The 18,420-nt window shown below is 53.7% G+C and overlaps 1 protein-coding gene across 1 annotated transcript in view; it reads left to right on the top strand.

Moving 5' to 3' along the window:
• Positions 1 to 7,592: 7,592 nt before the first annotated feature.
• The window catches only part of VWA5B1 (von Willebrand factor A domain containing 5B1), a 40,161-nt gene continuing 29,333 nt past the window's right edge, over positions 7,593 to 18,420 (top strand). Inside the window, exons 1-7 of the mRNA XM_024749978.1 lie at positions 7,593 to 7,731; positions 9,572 to 9,744; positions 10,987 to 11,243; positions 11,868 to 11,877; positions 14,617 to 14,752; positions 15,948 to 16,079; positions 16,708 to 16,832. Coding sequence (XP_024605746.1) covers positions 7,593 to 7,731; positions 9,572 to 9,744; positions 10,987 to 11,243; positions 11,868 to 11,877; positions 14,617 to 14,752; positions 15,948 to 16,079; positions 16,708 to 16,832 — 972 coding nt within the window. The remainder of the gene's footprint in view (positions 7,732 to 9,571; positions 9,745 to 10,986; positions 11,244 to 11,867; positions 11,878 to 14,616; positions 14,753 to 15,947; positions 16,080 to 16,707; positions 16,833 to 18,420) is intronic.

The raw sequence follows: 18,420 nt of genomic DNA, 5'->3' as shown, positions 1-18,420 counted from the left end.
GGGAGGGAGGGGGTGTCACAAGCGTGGGTTTGTTTACCCACATCGGCTGGATAGGAGCCCAAAGTGGGGAGGTTTAGAGGAAGGAGACCAGAGTTTGAGAGCCCCGGAATTCTAGAAGTGTAGAACCATCAGGTGGGATCCAGAGAGCCCATTGACTCGGCCCCCACTTGATGGGAGCATCAGTGTTGGTCTGCGGGTGGGGTGGTCCTTGGACGAAAGGCTCCCAGAGAGGGCGTGAAAGCATGGACTTCCTAGAAGTGTCAGCGACAGGGAAGAGAATGAGGACGCCCCAGCCCGAGGTGAGTGGGAGGGGGGCAAGGCCAGAACTGCTTGGCCGGCTCACTGTCTGATCTTGACCAGGCCTGGCTGAGCCCACTCGGCTGGGGGTCTCCAACTCTGTGGATACAATCTGGGGGAGATCTGACCAGGGTGAGGGCGAGAGGCCTCCAGGATGGCTTTCCAGGCCTCGCTTGTCCCTGCCATGCTGTCTCTGGGACAAAAATGACCTGGGGATGAAAGGAGATGGGGAACTTCAGCTCCAAGGGCAGAATCCGAGGACTTACTGAGACAGACACTTGGGCAGAGACCCAAGCACCTTCCCAGCTGGGTGGTCTGCACAGGGGTCAACACAACCCCGGAAGTGGCCCTCACAGGGACGGCCAGTGGAGGAGGGCAGAGAGGAGAAGACCCCAGCCCCATCAGGACTCGTCCGCTTCCCACCCAGTTTCCTAGGAGGCAGGTGCCATCACGGTCCCATTTTACAAATGTGGAAGCTAAGGCACAAAGAAGTTAATAACTTGCTCAAGGTTACACAGTATGTACGTGGCAGAGCACAGCCGAGTAATTGGCCCAAGGCCACCAGGAAGTGGCTGTCCAGAGAATCTATCCTCAGGCAGTACTCTAGATCCTGGGACCTAGCTGCTACCCCACAAGCAAGTTTCTCCCTTTCTAAATCCCTTTCTGAAAAGCAAAAATCCCCTGGCACGGGAGGCATGAGGTCCTTGACCCCAGGACCTCAGTGCAGGAGTTCTATGCTGCTGCCAGGAAGACCGAAGCCAGGCAGGGCCCAGCACCCTTTTCCTTGCTCTATCTCTGCACATCCTTCCCTCATTGCATCTAAATCAGATCACACTGCGCCTGCTGCAGGCACCTGTCACCCAGCCTCTGTGCTCAGCCTGGAACACTGCACCCCAGGCTGTTCCAGGACAAACTGGGGCCTGAGCCACAGGCTTCCCCAGAGGCATCTCTGGAGCCTGGAGGATGGACGGGGGCTGGCAGGGTTCGTGGTGCAATCGGGATCACAGCCCCACCTTGAGAGGCATCAGAGCAGGGGAAGCCCAGGGTCCCTGAGGCTAACAGCCCTAGTTCACCAGGGTCCTGGTCCTCCCTCCCCCTCCCCTCCCTCCCTCCCTTCTTTCCCTTGCTCCTGTGCTCGGCAGGGACCAGGAAGCAGCTGGGGAAGGGAAAGTACAGACTTCGGAGGAAGGCTGCTTCCTGTCCCAGCCAGCCTGACCACTCACCAGTTACGTGATCCTGGCTTCCAGATGTCCCCCTCAGTTTCCCTACCTGTAACGTGAGGGACTGTGAGCATTAGCAATGACTGCAAAACACTAGACACTGGTAGGTGCCTCCATTTCAAATCCCTCCTCTGAACTGAGCCCTGGCAGGGAGCTGGGGCACAGGCAAAGGAGGAGGGGCACCCCCTGTCCTTACCTCACTCACAGCCCTGCGGAGGAGACAAGCCATCACAGATGCGCAGTTACGGAGCTTTGTGATGTGTGATGTAGCAGACAAGAGGCTGTGGAGGTCCCGAGGAGGGCGTGTCTGATGGGCTGGGGTATCAGGGAAGGCTTCATGGAGGAGGTGACAGTGGAACAGGGTCTTAAGTGGTGAATAGGACTTTGAAAGGCAGAGAAGAAGGCCACAATCATTACAGGAAAAGGCTCCAGTGTGGGAAAGGCATAGTGAGGTCAATGTGTTTGGAGCAAAGCGAACATGTAGGACATGGCAGGAAGTGATACGGAACGGTGATAGGCAACCGATGGGGAAGAACCTTGAATGCCATGCTAGGAGTTTAACCTGCCCTGTTGGACAAAAACAATGGGAGCCATTAAGCTCAGGGGAAAGGGAGGCTGCTGTGTGTGTGTGTGTGTCTGTGTGTGTGTCTGTGCACGCATGTGCCTACACATGGGGTGACAGAGGGGACAGGAAGGGAAACAGCCTGGAGGTTGAAGGACCAAGTACGAGCTGGTAGAGATGGCCCAGGAGAGAGCAAAGTGGCAGCCCCAACGGGGATGGAGAGCAGAGGAGGATTTCGGGAGAGCATTCGGGCAGAAATGTCAAGGCCTGGGGAGAAGCTTAATGCAGGAAGCAATGTAGCCTCATGGTTAAGGACATGGGCTCTGTGGTCCTCCTGCTTGAGTTAACTCCCAGCCCCATCACCTACTGGCTGGGTGACCTTGGATAAGTTACCTCACCTCTCTGAGCTTTGGTGTTTTCATCTGTAGTACATGGATAGTAAGAGTACCTACCTCTGAGGGGTGCTACCCAATTTTGTATGTAAAGCACTTGGAATGATGTTTCATCTATTTGACAAGTATTTATTGAGCATCTACTATACCCCAGTATTATTCTATGGGTGGCAGATATAGCCGAGAAACAAACTAAAAATTCTTGCCTTCACAGGGGATTATACTCTATCTAGAGAGTTGGGGAGACACATCAAACAAGATACATAAGCAGAATATACAGTCTATCAGATGGTTGTAACTGCTAAGGAAAAAACAGGAAAAGAGAGCTAGGAAGTGTTGAGAGGTTGCAATTTTAAGAGCGACCTAAGTGCCTGAGTGACTCAGGTTTTGGAGATGGAGCAATCATGAATGGCATCTCAAGTTCAAGGAATGAGCGGAAATTGGAGGCTGAGCTGGAGGGTAGCAGGGGTTACTGAGATGCGGGGGTTTGGGGATAGCAGCTCAGTGAGTTGGGTGCACCCGTCCCATGGATGCTGAAATCACCCCAGCTGATGGCAGGGCTTGGGGAGCAGAGAAGCCAGAACTCAGGTGCCAAGTGTTTGCTAAGAGGAGGGTGTGGTTGGGACTTTGAAGATGGCAAGCAACAAAGTGGGGCTGGGGTGTAGCCTCCCAACCTGAGGGGTGCAAGGAATAGCAGCCCCTCCTGGAAGAAGGGGAAGCAGGTCCTCAGTCAAGGACACAGAGAGCCTCTCAGGGAGCCTGCTGGCTGCCGAGTGGTGGTTGCAGAAGGCATAGTGGGAGGTTAGCAGAAGAGGAAGTGGGCCAGGGGCTGGCTCAGGGGCACAGAACCACAGAGCATCCCCTATGGATGGATGGTCTGTTCGAAGACGGGTGGGACCTCCGTGCTGGCGGGGAGTGTGTATCTGGGCTGCTGACTGATAAACACTGGGATGAAAACCTAAATGATGGATTTAACTCTGACATCTTCCCTGGGGAGCCGTCCTCAGCTAGAAAAATGGGGAACCCAGAAATGACCAGCTTTGCACTGTGATTATGTGTATTGATCCATTCATTCATTCAACAATATTTATTCACCACCTGCTAATAATGCAAGCGCTCCTCGAGGCACTTGGGATATATCTTGAGAAAAACAGGTCCCAAATCCTTGCCCTTGTGGAGGGGAGACAGGTGATAAGCAGTAAACATAATAAATGCTTTATATAGAGTATGTTAGTAATATGTGCTCTGGGAAAAATAAAAGAGCAGGATGAGGGATTGGAAGTGAAGCTGGGGGAGCAGGTTGCAGGTCGAAATGCAGTGTTAAGGATAGGCTGCCCTAAGAAGGTGCCATTTGAGCAAAGACTTGAAGGAGTGAGGGTGAGAGCCACATGGATAGTGAGGGGGAAAACGTTCCAGGAAGTGGGAGCAGCCAGTGCAAAAGCTCTATGGCATGAGAGCCAGGGCAGAGTCACCAATGGGGAGATGAGAAAGGAAAGGGCATGGGGCCCAGATCAGGGGGTCTTGAGGGGTGAGGGGAGCTGGCAAGGGTTTGAGCTCTAGAACCACATGACTGGATCCATGTTTTCAAAGGATCACTCTGGCTACTCCATTGGGGATAAACTGTAGGGGGACAAGAGGGTGGCAGCAGTGGAGGTGACAGGAAGGGGTCAGGTTTTGAATCCGTTGGCTTTTGCAGCTTGTGATATCTGTCACCTCCATTAGTTTTTATGTCACTTCTGCCTTGTTCGCTGTCTCCCAGCGCCTAGGTGACCGCTAAAAGTTAGTGTCCCTGGGAGGCTGCCGGCATTCATTCATTCATTCATTTCACGTTACAAATATTTATTGAGCTCCTACTATGTGCCAGGCACTGTGCTGGGTACTTTGTACACATTATTCAATTTAATCTTCTCAGTGCTGATGAGATGGGAGCTATTGGCCCCTCCACTCACCTGGCTTTATAAATGAGGGGACGAATACCCAGGGATTACAGTGGCTCGCTCACTTCTTAGAAATCCTCTTTCCTGCCCGCCCCCTCACTCTCCCCTTGGCTGCTCTAAGGTCTAGTGGCCCCTTCCATCCCTTCTCCCAGCGCATTCATTCCCCTTTCTCTTGTCTCTCACCTCACCAGCCCAGATTCTGCATCCCAAAAGTCAAGGACCTGGGAAAAGACAGGTGGTCTGGCCGATCAGGAAGGAGGTGAGGCGGGTAAACGCCTAGTGAAATATTGACCCTGACACACTAAGATCAGCCCCTGTCACCACCTCAGCCCAGCTCACACCACACTGTTCCTGAGGCCGAGCCTGGCTTCTCACATTGTCTTGGGCTTCCACTGTCTGGTGGCTTCCTCCCTGTTAGGTCTCTCGTAGGAGTTTCCTGTGGCCTGACGCTCACTGGAGGCCCAGCTTGGGATGGTTGGAGGGAGGGTGCTCAGCATTACTTGCTCTGGTCCCCATCGTCTCTTGCAGGGATGCCCCTGGGCTCCTCCAGGAGAAAGTCCCACACACGCACCCTGGGTACCAGTATGTCCTTGGGGCACCCCAAACTCATGCACGAAACCAAACGTGTCTGAGGCCTCGATGTCATCACCTGCAAAACAATACACTTTATAAGGTTGTGAGAATTAAATGAGATAATATGTGTGCCTGCCACAGTTTCAGTTTTCAACAAATTCCACCTGCTGTTACCATTATCTTCCCCCACTCCCCAACTCCTCTGCCTCTGGATTGTAAGTTCCTTAAGGATGGAGTTGTATCTTATCTTTGTATGCCTAGTGGCTAATTCAGGGCCTGGAACGCAGTAGGTGTTTATCAGTGCTGGATGAATCGATGGAGACTGCGTGAATTAGGCCCTGCAGAATTTCAAGTTTACTCTTCCCAAGAGGGCTGACATTGTTAAAGGGTCAGTGCGGAGTGAGTCTGCCTGTGTCATCAACATCGCTCACCCAAGCCCTACTCTCTGGGTGAGAGTCACCCCAGGAAGCTGGGGCGGGCACAGGGCCAGCGTAGGATGAGTGGGCTGGCTGAGACGCCCTGGGCAAAACTCTCCCTCGAGTTGAACTGAAGCTTAAGTTCAAGTCCACCACACGTCTGGGTGCTGGTTCCCAGTCAGCATTCTGGACAGGAGGGAACCAGGAGAAGGAGGGCGGGAGTGTGGATGGCAGGGAGTGAGGCTCTGTCAGGAAATGAACTCCGCCGTCTTGTTCTGGGCTTGGCCAGGCCCCTGAGACGGAGAACTCCTGAAAGAAGGCAGCTGGGGATACAGCCGCTCCCTCCCAGCCCCTTACCTTCCTCCTACTGTCAGTCAGCCCACTGCAGATACGCCAGGGCTGAGAGCTGTCTGGGCCGGAGCCACAGAGAGAACATAATTAAAAAGACACTGCTGGCCTACCTGAGGATCCTTGCTTGGGGACACAAGGAGGACATAGAAGCAAAGAGTTCCCTTCTCAGAGCAAAGGCAGAGTAAACAGCACTCACTGAACAGCCTTTTGCAAATAAATGGCAACAGGCTACCAGCCCGCTGCAGCTTTGCCTGGAACGTACATCACCGAGAGAAAGATCCAGAAAGAATCTCAAATTCATATTCCACACCCTCTGTTTGACTTTGCTTCCCACTCCCACCCCACCTCATGAAGGCAGGTGATTGCCTGGGAGGGTCTCAGGAACCTCATAGAGAATCGATACCCTGCCCTGAGAAGCGCTCCGAAGTCTTTGGTGTTGGAATAATGACAGTCTTACATTCTTTTATGCATTCAATCAGCACTGAGAATGCCATGGGCAGCAAAAATAGACCTGGCCTCCAGGGGCGTGCACTCCAAACGGGATGACGGATGTGAATCAAGTCATCTCACGGGAACAAGATGCATCCTTACAAACTAATGGAAGTGCTCAGAGGGAGAGAAGCTCGGCTCTGTAAGAGGCAGAGAAAGGATGCTGGGCATGCGTGGACTGGCTTCCCGGCGAAGGGGGGCCCTGAGTTGACACTGAAGGAAAATAGGGGGTCACTAGTTTATAGTGGGTCATGGGGTGAGCCTTCCAGGTAGAGTGCGGCAAGTGCAAAGGTGGAGAGAACACAGGACACATCTGAGGGATGGCATGGAAGCTGGGAGACACACAAAGTGTGGCTGGGAACATGATGACAGATCAGCTAGAGAGGCAGGCAGGGCCAGATGACACAGGGCTCTAGGCCAAAACTTTAAAAGGTTTTGGTCTCTATTCTAGGAGAAATAGGAAACCATTGGTGGGTGAGAGAGGGTGGCGGGGGTGATGGAAATCTGTCCAACTTGTGTGTTGGTCTGTTCATTCTGGCCACTGGGTAGAGAATGGATTCCAGGGTTATTCAAGAGGCCAGGTAGGAGCTGCGGCCCAGGTGGAGATGGTGATGGCTGGGGCAGGGATGTTGGTGGCAGAGGAGCAAAGGCATGGATGGATGCCAGGGTCTTCCCAGAGATAAATCATGATCTTTGGCAATAGCTTAGGTGTGGGGGTGGGAAAAAGAGGTGCCGAGAACGGCCCCCAGGCTTTTGGTCTGCACACCTGGAGGGATGGTGGCTCTTTTCACTTTAGTATCTTTGGAGTGGTGGGGGTGGGTGTTTCTCACTTCCCTTACACCCCAAGTGTTGACTGTAGTGGGTAGATTCACTGAAGTCAGCGAACGAGGGGCTTGGTGAGCTATTTCAATCGTCTCATTCTGCAGAGGAAGCATCTGAGGCTCAGAGAGCACAGGACTGACAAAGGGGTGGGATCAGAGCCCCTGGACTCCCGTCCGGAGCTAGGAGAGCACTGCCATGGAGGAGCTCAGGTTGGACACGAGGCTGCCTGGGCTCTAACCCTGCCTGCGCTCCCACCCACTGAGTGAATCCGGGCAGGTCACATGTCTTTAGGCCTCAGTCTCTCTACTGTGAAATGGAAAGAAACGGAATGACCACTCCTTCTCTTCTGAGGGGTGGTCAAGAGTCACTGTGGGTCACTGAGTGGGAAGTAGTTGGGGGAAGTGAAGAGAACAATGCTTTGACTTCCTGTGGGGGCTGAAGTGGGAGAACTGAATTGGGGAGGGATGGGAGGTCTCTCCCCACTTCCTGCCTTCCTGTCTCTTGCAGGCCCTGAAGGCTGAGTAGCCATCAAGATGCCTGGTCTGCTGAACCAGATCACAGGGGCAGCCCTGCCCCTCACCGCATCCGACGTCACCTCCTTTGTCAGTGGTTACGCCCTGGGTCTCACCGCCTCCCTCACCTATGGCAACCTGGAAGCCCAGCCCTTCCAGGGTAAGGATCCCTGTTGGTGCTTCCCCAGGACCACCTGCTCCTCCAAGCAGAATCCCCATCCTGACATGTATTAGCTGATTGACACTGGACAAGTCACGTCACCTCTCTGAGTCTCAAGTTTCCACATCTGCGAAACAGGAATACCGCTTCTGCCCCACAGGTCTTAAAGCTGGTAGCAAGTCAGCTCAGGATTCGAACCCACATTGGGGCTTGGCCCCAGCCCACTGTCCCAGCCCTATTTATGTTCACGAGACATGCCCACCTGTGTCAGATAGTCAGTCCTCCACTTTCCCCAGTGAGCCTCACAGTAGGAGAGGCGTCCAGACTCAGTGGAAGCCAGGAGCTCCCGGTCGTAGGTGTGGCTCTCGTCCCCGTGACCTTGGGGAAGCCACTGTCCTTCTCGACATCAGGGTGCTCCTGCACCTGTTTGGACGCCAGGGTTTGCAGGAGGGACAGATGAGGTAATACATGAGGAAGGACAGCATAAAATGGAAAACAGTGTGCAAATGAGTCATCAGTGCAAGGCAGTCAGGAGTGTGGAGCGGCGTTCCCCTGCAAGAGATGTTTGTAAATTACACCCCTCTCCTTGCACTTAAGGAAGGGAGTTATGGGAAGGCTGGCCAGGAGGGTTCTGCGTAAAGGCTTGTTATGGTTAGCATCTCTTCTCATCCACAGTGACGGGGGCCTCCTAACCCCCAAACTTCATGTCTCGGCGCACCACCCTCCAGCCTGACCTGAGCTTCTGAAACTCTTTCAGTTCCCAAAAGAAACCTGCAAGGGAAAGTCTCCTCCCTGTGGAAACCTCCTGGGCAGAGCAAATGACACTTTTCCTCTGTTTAAGGAAGCCTGTAGAGGGTGGCTTAAAGTGAGACCCGCGAGGAACCCAGGGACTAAATTACTGAACAGCTCTGGGACAGTCCTTTGGCTTTCCACGTGCAGAAAGGACAGTCCCCCCATTTTGTAGATGCGGAAACTGAGGGATGGAAAGCTGGGATTTGTGGAGCGTTCACCATGGGCCCGGCACTGTGCTGCCCTCATGTTAGCGGGCAGATGAAATGAGATACGACCTTGATCCTCTGAGTGTGGTACCCCAGCCATCGTCATCACCCAGAGCTGGTTAGAAATGCAGAATCTCAGGCCCTGTCCCAGAACCACTAAGTCAGAATCTGCATTTTAACCAGAGCCCCAGGTGATTCATGTGCTCTTGAAGTTCGAGAAGCACTGAGATATAAAGATGTAGGGCACGCACTATGGGGGATGTAGTTTAATAAGTGGTGGCTGGTTTTTCCATTTTCATAACGACCCTGAGTTTGGCTCTATTATCCCCATTTTTACAGATGGGGCTGTGAGGCGTAGAGATGCTAAATGTTTTTATCCAAGGTCACCAGACTGGGGAAGGGGGCAGGGCCCAGATTAGAACCCTAGCCCTATTCCTCCAAAGCCCCAGCTCCTGGGTGCCATGCACGGGACCACCACACAGAGGTGTCTTATTCGTCCCACACATCAGGTCACGTAAAAATCCAGATTTCCACTCTCTCTTGAAAAATCAGAAGCCCTGGTCACACCGGCCTCACAGGCCAGCAGAGTAAGAGTTGGCTGGGACAGGGGAGCAGCCGTCCCTTTCCAGCTGCCCTGCAGCTGACACAGAGCCTGCGGCTGTGCATCTCCTGCCCAGCCCCCAGAACCGGGAGGCCCCAGCCCAAGTTCTCTCTGGAGTCCTCCAAGTGGCAGTGAGTACCATCCACTCGGATGGCAGACCAAAGGCTCCAGTTCCTTCTCCGGGGTGGGGCATGCAGAGTGGGTCTGGGGCACCCCGCAATGCTGGACCCTGCTCTGGCAGGTCTCTTTGTATACCCACTGGATGAGTACACCACGGTGATCGGCTTTGAGGCAGTCATTGCCGACCGAGTCGTGACAGTACAGATCAAGGACAAAGCCAAGATGGAGGGTGGCCACTTAGATGCCACTGGCCTCCGAGCTACAACTGTTGCAGGTAAGAAGGCCAGAAAGGCTGTGGCAGGGCCTGGGCATGGCTGGAGTCTCAGGCAGACTGAAAGGGCAGCAATGGGATAGGGTAGAGAGAGCACTACACTACGAGTCAGGAATCCTGTGTGACCTCAGGCCAATAATTAACCTCTCTGAACCTCACCTTACTATCTGGAAAATAGAGGTAATTGTTTCTGTTCTCACCTGGAAAGAGTGATAAGGCTCAAAGGAGGCAACAGAAGGATTGTTGAGATATCTCTAAAAAACAGAAGAGCATGTCATTTAAGCTCAGAGGTTGTAGAATCAGTCACACCAGGATTTGACTGCCTATCCTGTTGCTTGCAAGCTCAGATAAGAAATTAAGCCTCATTTGTAAACTGTAACTAATAATCCTATGCGTCCAAATCTCAACAAAGAGCATGCAGAACACCCATCACAGCCCCTGGCACAGAGTAGGTACTCACAGCATGGTTACTGATGCCTGCTACTGCGGCTACTGCGTCTCAGAGAGGGTGAGCGACTGGCCCAAGGTCACACAGCATGTCAGTGGCAGAGCCAAGGCTTGAGTCCAGACCAAGGATCATATGATATGAGATTCTTACCATTGGATTTATGATGGAGGTGAAGTTTGTTCACCTGATCATGGAGATGTTCAAGAATCTTTTAATGAACACTCACGATGTGAGATGCAAAGTTTCCCCCAAGATTTTAGGACTTCTCCCAGCCTGGAAGAATAGCTAGGACATGCCTGGTAGGGACCACGATAGGAAGTTGACAGTGGCTATGCCAAAAGCGGTCCAGATAATGTCAGAGGAGGGAAAGAGCGGTCCAGGTGGGACCAGGGAGGTTTTCGTGGAGGGGTTGGATGGATGGGTAGGATGGGCTAAGAAGGACTGAGGGATGGGCCTTTCAGATGAAAGGAGACAGCATGGATCCTGGGGGAGGGGGGAATGCTCCAACGTGATTCTCGGGGGGACATAGAGTCTGCGGATAGAGATGTGACCCTCTGTTGGGGATTTGTGGGTCCCAGTCTCCCAATCCCCGCAGGAGACAGTGGAAAGTGCACAGGCCTGGCATCAGACCCATGTAGGTTCAGATCCTGGTTCAATAAATCAGTTATTTGTTGAGTAATTTGAGCAAGTTGCACCCACACGCTGAGCCTCAGTTTCCCCATCAGCAGAACAGACTGCTCTAACCTAACACACAGCAAGCGTAGAAGGGTTGGGAGAGAATGTATGCACAGTACCTGACGCCAGGCCTGGCACTGAGGAAACATTCTGCATCATCCCTCCTTCCTGCACACCAGGAAAGGTGGCTTTGGACGAGGATTTGGAGCGGATCCTCTTTGTGGTCAACCTGGGGACAATCGCCCCTATGGAGAACGTCACCATCTTTGTCAGCACCTCCTCGGAGCTCCCGACGCTGCCCAGCGGGGCTGTGAGAGTCCTACTACCTGCTGTCTGCGCCCCAACCGTGCCTCAGTTCTGCACCGAGAGCACTGGCCCCTCCAACCAACAGACCCATGGGTGAGGACCCCCTGCCCAAACAAGGCCAGAGTCCCGGGTGCAGCAGGGAGATGGGCCGGTAGGAAGGATAGGAGGTGAGGCTGAGCTCTGTAGCTGCCCCCGTCTCAGTAACTGTCCCTCCCCGGCTCACATTTCGAGCACTTAAGAATCTCCCTGAAATGCTCTGTGTTGGTACTGGTCAGAAGTGTTAGGATTTGGACAGCTTGGTATCAGAATTTCCAGGCTTTTTTCTTTAATGCACTCAAGAGGTATTTTCAGAGCACCTAGGTGCTAGACAATGGGGAGGGGGTGTTAGGGACCCAGAGGACACGAAACCCACATGGTCCCTTGCCTTTTTGGAACTTGGTGGGAGAGATCATTATCCAACAGATAACACAACAAATGTGAACTGTTTATGAACTTGCATGCATAATTAATTATGTGAAAAGTGCAGTAAAGGAGAGGTTCATTGGCGAAGAGTATAAAAGAGGGACCCAACCGGGGAGTGGGGGGTCTGGGGGCCTGGTCAGGCTTCTCTGAGGCATGGTATTTCAGCTGAGGGCTGAGCCAGGAGGCGGGTGGATATAGGCACAGAGAGAAGCGTTCCTATAGGTGAGAACAGCAGGGGCAAAGGCCCTGAGGCAGCAAGGACAGGGCCACAGAGGGGGACTGAAGGACAGGTGACATGAGATGAGGCTGCAGAGATACAGGACACCCGGTGGCCCTGGCAGACTTTGGATTTCTCCCCGAAGCAACAAGGAGTCTTTTTTTTTTTTGGTAATATAATGTAGCTTCTTGATTTTTTTTTTTTTTTACATGTCTTTATTGGAGTATAATTGCTTTACAATGGTGTGCTAGTTTCTGCTTTGCAGGGCCGGGAGGGTACACTCCAGGACAGTTTCTCTATACTCCCCCGGTGGGGGAGGAGGGAAAAGGGGTTGGGTCACAGCCTGAGGCACCTGCAGCTGAGATTGGGGCTCCTCCCATTTTCCCACCTGTAAGCCCAGGGGGACTAGCGTTTCCTCTGCAGGGAGAGAGGATGCCAGTTTTAAAGTAGCCTGATGCATACAGGAGATGTCTTTTGAAGTCGTGTATCTTATCATTCAATTCATGTCATTAAAAAAAAAATCTGTTCCACAATATATTAGCACCACTGTGGTAGAAAAACAACACTTGAATTAATTACCAGTTAAACTACTTAACTCCCCCTCCCCAGCTTTGAGCCTGAATCTTTGAGCCAAGTTGAAATCTGGGAAGATGTACCGTATGTATCTAGGAGTTTCATACATACCCTGGTTGGGCTATGGGGACAGCTGGGAGCGCGTGCCCACTGGGACACAGAGGACAGTGACAGCAAACCCCTGGACACCACCAGTTAAAGTGCTGACCTCAAGGTGACCTGACGGGGAGGGGTTATTTTAGCCTCCCACATGGGGCCAGCCCAGAGGGCACTCCTCAACCACACCACAAATAGTAATTAAACACCTACCATGGGGCAGGTACTGTTTTGGGTGCTGGGAATACAGCAGTAAACTAGACAGACAAGGTCCCTGCCCTCGTGGGGCTAGCATTCTAAGGGGGGAGACAGACAATAAAGTAATAAGCCCACAAACATGTCATTTGTTGGGTGATGAGCTCTATGGAGATAGTTGCTACAGAGGCTAGAGGGGGACAGGATGGGGTGGGTGCTAGTTTCGCTAGAATAGACAGGGCTTAGGCAACACTTGTGGCCTGATCTGAATGAAGGGGGCTGGCCATGGAAGTATACTGGAAGAAGAACATTCGGGGCAGGGGGCAGAGCAGGCAATAAGTGCAAAGGCCCTGAGGCAGCAACAGACTTGGTATGTTGGAAGAGCAGCTGGAAGGCTAGTAAGACTCTAGCAAAGTGGGAGAGTCAGCCTGTGTAGGGCCTCGAAATCTGGAGTGAGGACACTTGTTGGTACAACAGAGAAGCTGGTGGCACCAGCCAGTCTCAGGCCAGGGAACACCAGCTCGTGTGTCACCTATATAAATGTTGCCATAGGCGCCAAGCCAGGTGCTTGGAAGAGGCAGGACATAGCAGACCTGGGGACATTCAAGACCTTGGTGGATCAGGGAACAAGAGGCCAAGCAGTCCCCGGTGCCCCTGAGGTGGCCCTGATAAGCTAATTCCTGCCTGTTAAAGCAGGCAGAGTTAACAGAGATGCTCTTGGGAGACGCCTGCATCCAATTCTGATGAACCTCAAAGTTGCTTAGATAGAGGGACATGGGAAAAAAATAAGAAAAATAGATAATACCAAGTGTTCGTGAGGATGAGAGAAGGAAACTCTCGTTCATTGCTTATGGAAGTGGAAACTGGCCCAGCCACCCTGGAAAGCAATCTCGGGCAATACTCGGTGTGTGCCCTTTGACCCAGGGATCCCAGAAAAATCCTTTTATACATCCAAACATAACACACGGATGAAGATGTTCATGGTGCTGGCGTCTGTGAACACAGGGAGGTGAAGGCAGGAAGAAATACGTACAATATAACAGATGGCCCCAAGCCATAGCACATCAGCAGGAAAGACTTTGCTTTGCAGACAGCCACCTGGACAGAGCTTACAGACACAGTGTTGGGTGAAAGAAAGGGGAGCAATTGAATGAGATTCCTAATACAAAGCTTTCTTTTCAACCGAAAGTCATGGTGTCTTTTACAAAAATATGTGCATATTCAGAGCATGTATCAAAGACCTCAGAAGGCATGACCATAGAGGGGAGGGATATAGAGCAGAATCAGAGACAGGGTGAGGGATGACAAAGATAGAGACCTGAGCGTTCAGCAGTGACACTTTGCTAAGCGCTTGCTCAAGACGGCTGTGTCATTATTATCCCCATTCAATGATGAGAAAACCAAGACTCAGAGAAGTGGCTTTATGCGAGGGTCCCCAGCTTGCAGAGACAGAGCAGGTATTCCAGAAGCGATGTGACGTATGTAAAATGCTTCACGGCCGAGCCACAGAGACCCGGGTGAGGATGCATACTGCAGAGTCCCAGTGGTGGCAACTTAGGCTAGTGACCTCATGTAGCTGAGCCTCGGTTTCCCCACGTGGTGCGGGGGGAGATGAGGGCTCTGAGGCCTTCCTCTGGGGGCGTGGTGAGAACAGTGTGAGCCCCCATGCCTGGTGCCTGGCCCATCCATCGTAGGTAGTGGTACCTTAGGTCTGAATCCAGGCTCTCCCTGCAGGCAGGCTGAGTGAGACTGTCAGCATCTGGGGTGGAAGGAAGCCCCTCAGCCCCTTTTTGGGTGGGGCTGCTGGGGTGCCAGGGCTGCCTGGGACTTGCCGTTTTCTCCATGTCTTCTCGTTCTCCCCCCTGCCTCAGCCCTGACTGGCCGCCTCCTCCGCCTCTCGGCCCCCTTCCCAACAAAGACAAGCATTGCTTCGGCCCCCGGGACCTGGACTCCTGGAACAAATTGAGCCTGGAGACTCTCCTGGACACCGATGTGTCCAACCCCATGGAATACGAGTTCAACTTCCAGCTGGAGATCCGTGGGCCCTGCCTGCTCGCAGGTGAGAGGGAGCTGCCTAGACCCGGATGGGGCTGGAAAGAAGATTCGAGGCCACGGCGGGTTGGGGAAAGGAAGGGGAGGGAGGGAAAGCTGGCCAGCCCAGATGGAAGACAGCCTGAAGCTCATGTCCCTCGCCCCCGTTTCCTGCTCACCAGCATGCGGCCCAAGATGAGTCTTTCCCAAGGACAGGTTTCAAGGCTGTCCCCACCCTCACCTCAATGGCTTCCCCAGGGAAATGTCCACGAGGACATGGCCGTCCGGAGTCCGCGGTCCTCGGTCTTCTTCTGGAGCCACAGCCACAAAGCTGCTTCCTGCTCTTCCCCTTGCATGGCAGAATCAGCTGGGGAACTTTCCAAATCCCACCACCTAGACCCCACCCCAGAGCTTCTGATGACATTGGTCTGGGGTGAGTCCTGGGCATTGGAACATTTAAAAGTTCCCAGGCAGGGCTTCCCTGGTGGCACAATGGTTGAGAGTCCGCCTGCCGATGCAGGAGACGCGGGTTCATGCCCCGGTCCGGGAAGATCCCACATGCCGCGGAGCGGCTGGGCCCGTGAGCCATGGCCGCTGAGCCTGCGCATCCGGAGCCTGTGCTCCGCAACGGGAGAGGCCACAACAGTGAGAGGCCCGCATACCGCAAAAAAAAAAAGTTACCAGGTGTTTCCGCGCCCCCCGCCCCCCACCCAGAGCTTCTGACGACATTGGTCTGGGTGAGTCCTGGGCATTGGAACATTTAAAAGTTCCCAGGCGATTCTAACAAGCGGCCAGAGGCGGGTACCATTGTTCTGATGGTTCCCCTCCCCCACCCAGTCAAGGTTTTAAAGAGACACTAGGATGTGGTTTCTTGTCAACAAGGGTTCTCCCAGAGCAGCAGGACATCCCAACACAAGAGGCATTTATGGAGTGCCCACCGATGGAGCATGGAGCTCTTTCTGTGCCCTGTGAGGAAGCCATTCCTTTGACCCCCACTGGATCCTGAGGTCAGGGCAGGAAAGGCCATTAGAGCCCATCTAGCTAAGCCCCCCTTTTGCAGACGGGGAAATTGAGAAGACCTGTCCCCGGTTTTACACAGCAGGTCAGGAGCCCCTGAGGGCGCTGGAGTGCCAGTCATCTCTGGCCTGATTCTCAGGGTCCCCCAACAAGCTCCTCTCTCTCCGGGGACTCCTAAGCCTACCCCACTTTTCTGTGCCACTCAGGGGTGGAGAGTCCCACCCACGAGATCCGAGCTGACGCCTCCCCGTCCGCACGCTCCGCCAAGAGTATCATTATCACCCTGGCCAACAGGCACACCTTCGACCGGCCCGTGGAGATCCTCATCCACCCCAGCGGTACTGTGCACCAGGCGGGGCCCCCAGGATGCCTGTGGGAGGGAGGAGGTGCTGATCCCATGGGGCACAGACACGTGGCCCCCCACCCAGTGGCCAGTGAGAGGGTAGGGGCACGTGACAGAGGAGGAGACCAACTACTTGCCGCCTGGGAAACTTAGCGCTAACTGGCAGAATTGAGTGTCTCCTGCCCCATTCTAGCTCCTGAGACCCCAGGGTCTCATCCACCCAGTGGTGTACTTTGCCCCCAGGCCAGCTGAGCAGAGATCTTTGAAACCCTAAGCTCCATGAGACCCTGGCAGCTCTGAACTCTCAGGGAGCAACTCTTTTGTCTCTAAGAATTCATCGAATGTTTAGATGCAAAAAGATCAGAGCCCAGAATCACTCCCATTTTACAGATGGGTACACTGAGGCCCAGGGAGGGGCAGTGAACCACCCACAGCCACTAGGCTCTCCTGCCTCCCAGCTAAGGAGTCTTCTCAGGGTCCCACACTGCCTCAAGCAGCCAGGGATCCCATCCCCCTTTTCCAACTGGGAGTCCTCCGCACTGTGAAGATCTGCCACTCCACCAAGGCCCCCAGCATCACCCTCACCCTCGGGCAAGTGCCAAGAGCTGATCTCATCTCTGCAGAGCCCTACATGCCACATGTCCTGATGGAGAAAGGGGACATGACCCTGGGAGAGTTTGACCAGCACTTGAAGGGAAGAACAGATTTCATTAAAGGGGTGAAGAAGGACAGCAGTGCAGAGCGAAAGGTGAGGGTGACTGAAGCAACATCAGGGGTGGCAGAACTGGGGTGGCACCGGGGACTTGGTCTTTGCTGGACCAATGAGGAGCCTGAACCTGGGGTTGGGGGTGGGTGTGACTTGCCCGAGGTCACACAGCAAGCTGGTGGCAGAGGGAAAGTAGATGTCCAGATGCAGCAGTCACCCTGGCACTGCCCTCCTGCTTCCTGCCAGGTCACCTGTTCCTAGTGCCACCAAGGTGCCTAAGCCAGGCAAAATTCTAGGCTGGTGGCAGAAACAACCTTGGTCTCCTCCAGGCTAATCCACCCCCAAGAGGCACCAAGGACCCTACAGCCGGGTGCCCTCCCGGCTCCATCTCTACTCCTGGGCCTCCCTTTTCCCACCTGCTGAATGGGTCTCTTGCTCTTCCTGCCTCTGGTATCCCTGCTTGCTATTAGATAAAGAATAAAGGCAGAGCAGGGAAAGCCTGAGAAAGATCCTTTCCCTCTGCCCGCCCCTCCCCCACGAAGTGAAAGGCTAGGGCTCCATCAGCAAGGGGTTGGGGGTGGGGAAGGGGGTAGGAGGATGCTGAGCCACAGCCACAAGCCACCACCGCAGCCTCCCTCCTGCTCGTGACCCTGCACATCGAGCTGGGTCCTGAGTGCCAAGGTAGGCTTAAGAATCGCGGGATACTTCTTTTTATTGTCTCCCCTTTTGAGATGAGAAAACTGAGGTTTAGCACCCAAAATAACTGGTGAGCTGGGAAAAGGGAGTTGGCTTTGGTGACAAAGAGGCTAAGGACTTTGCCTTGCTCATGTGGGGCAATTGTGCTGGATGTAAGGGCACCCCGTTCCTGCTGGCCTGATTGGCAGAGGAACACACAAGAACGCGGAGATAACTTACAGCTGATGACATCATTCCCTTTGGTAGAGATCCCACTGGAAGCCCCTGCTTGGTGGGGGGTAGGGGAGTTGGCAAAAGGAAGGTGTAGGTGGCTCAATGCCCATCCCCATGTTAGAGACCCCACTGGAAACACCTGTCCTGCCAGAGGTGCCCCCTCACCCAGATGAGTCAGTTGGGAGAAGAGGCTGGAGACAGGCTCCCATAGCGGTGGTGGGAATGCCGGGGGTGCCACTCAGCTCTGAGAACTGCAGCACGTGGGCAAGGGGTGTTGGCAGTGAGCCTCCCAGGCGTGCCTGCCAAGCCTTAAATCAATTAGCTCTGGGACCACTGAGGCAAATGAGAATTAATTTGCCACCTTGGGTTGGTTATGCAAATACCCTGTATCCTCATGAGCTCCAGGGATGACAGCCATCAACCCACAGCTGCTAAGAAGTGATGAGTTTATTGTAACTGGATAATGGGAGCTCAAGACATCAGAGGATCCTGAGCCCGGACCCCCACCCCATGCCTCGGAGAGGCAAAAATCGGGCTCCTGTCACTACCAGATGTGGCTATTGCTGCCTTGGGCTCTGTCGTCAAAAGGGCCAGGCTGGGCAGTGGCTTTTGGCAAAGGAGCTCCCAGTGGGAGGGAGGAGGGCATCCAGAGGCATCAATCAGGAAGAGTGAGTGGGATGAACTGTCAAAAACTGCGATTTAGCAAAGAGGGGGCAAATGA

This window comes from Neophocaena asiaeorientalis, unplaced genomic scaffold (genome assembly GCF_003031525.2).
Source record: "Neophocaena asiaeorientalis asiaeorientalis breed wild unplaced genomic scaffold, Neophocaena_asiaeorientalis_V1.1 scaffold275, whole genome shotgun sequence".
NCBI lineage: Eukaryota > Metazoa > Chordata > Mammalia > Artiodactyla > Phocoenidae > Neophocaena > Neophocaena asiaeorientalis.
This window is presented reverse-complemented; position numbering and strand designations above follow the sequence as displayed.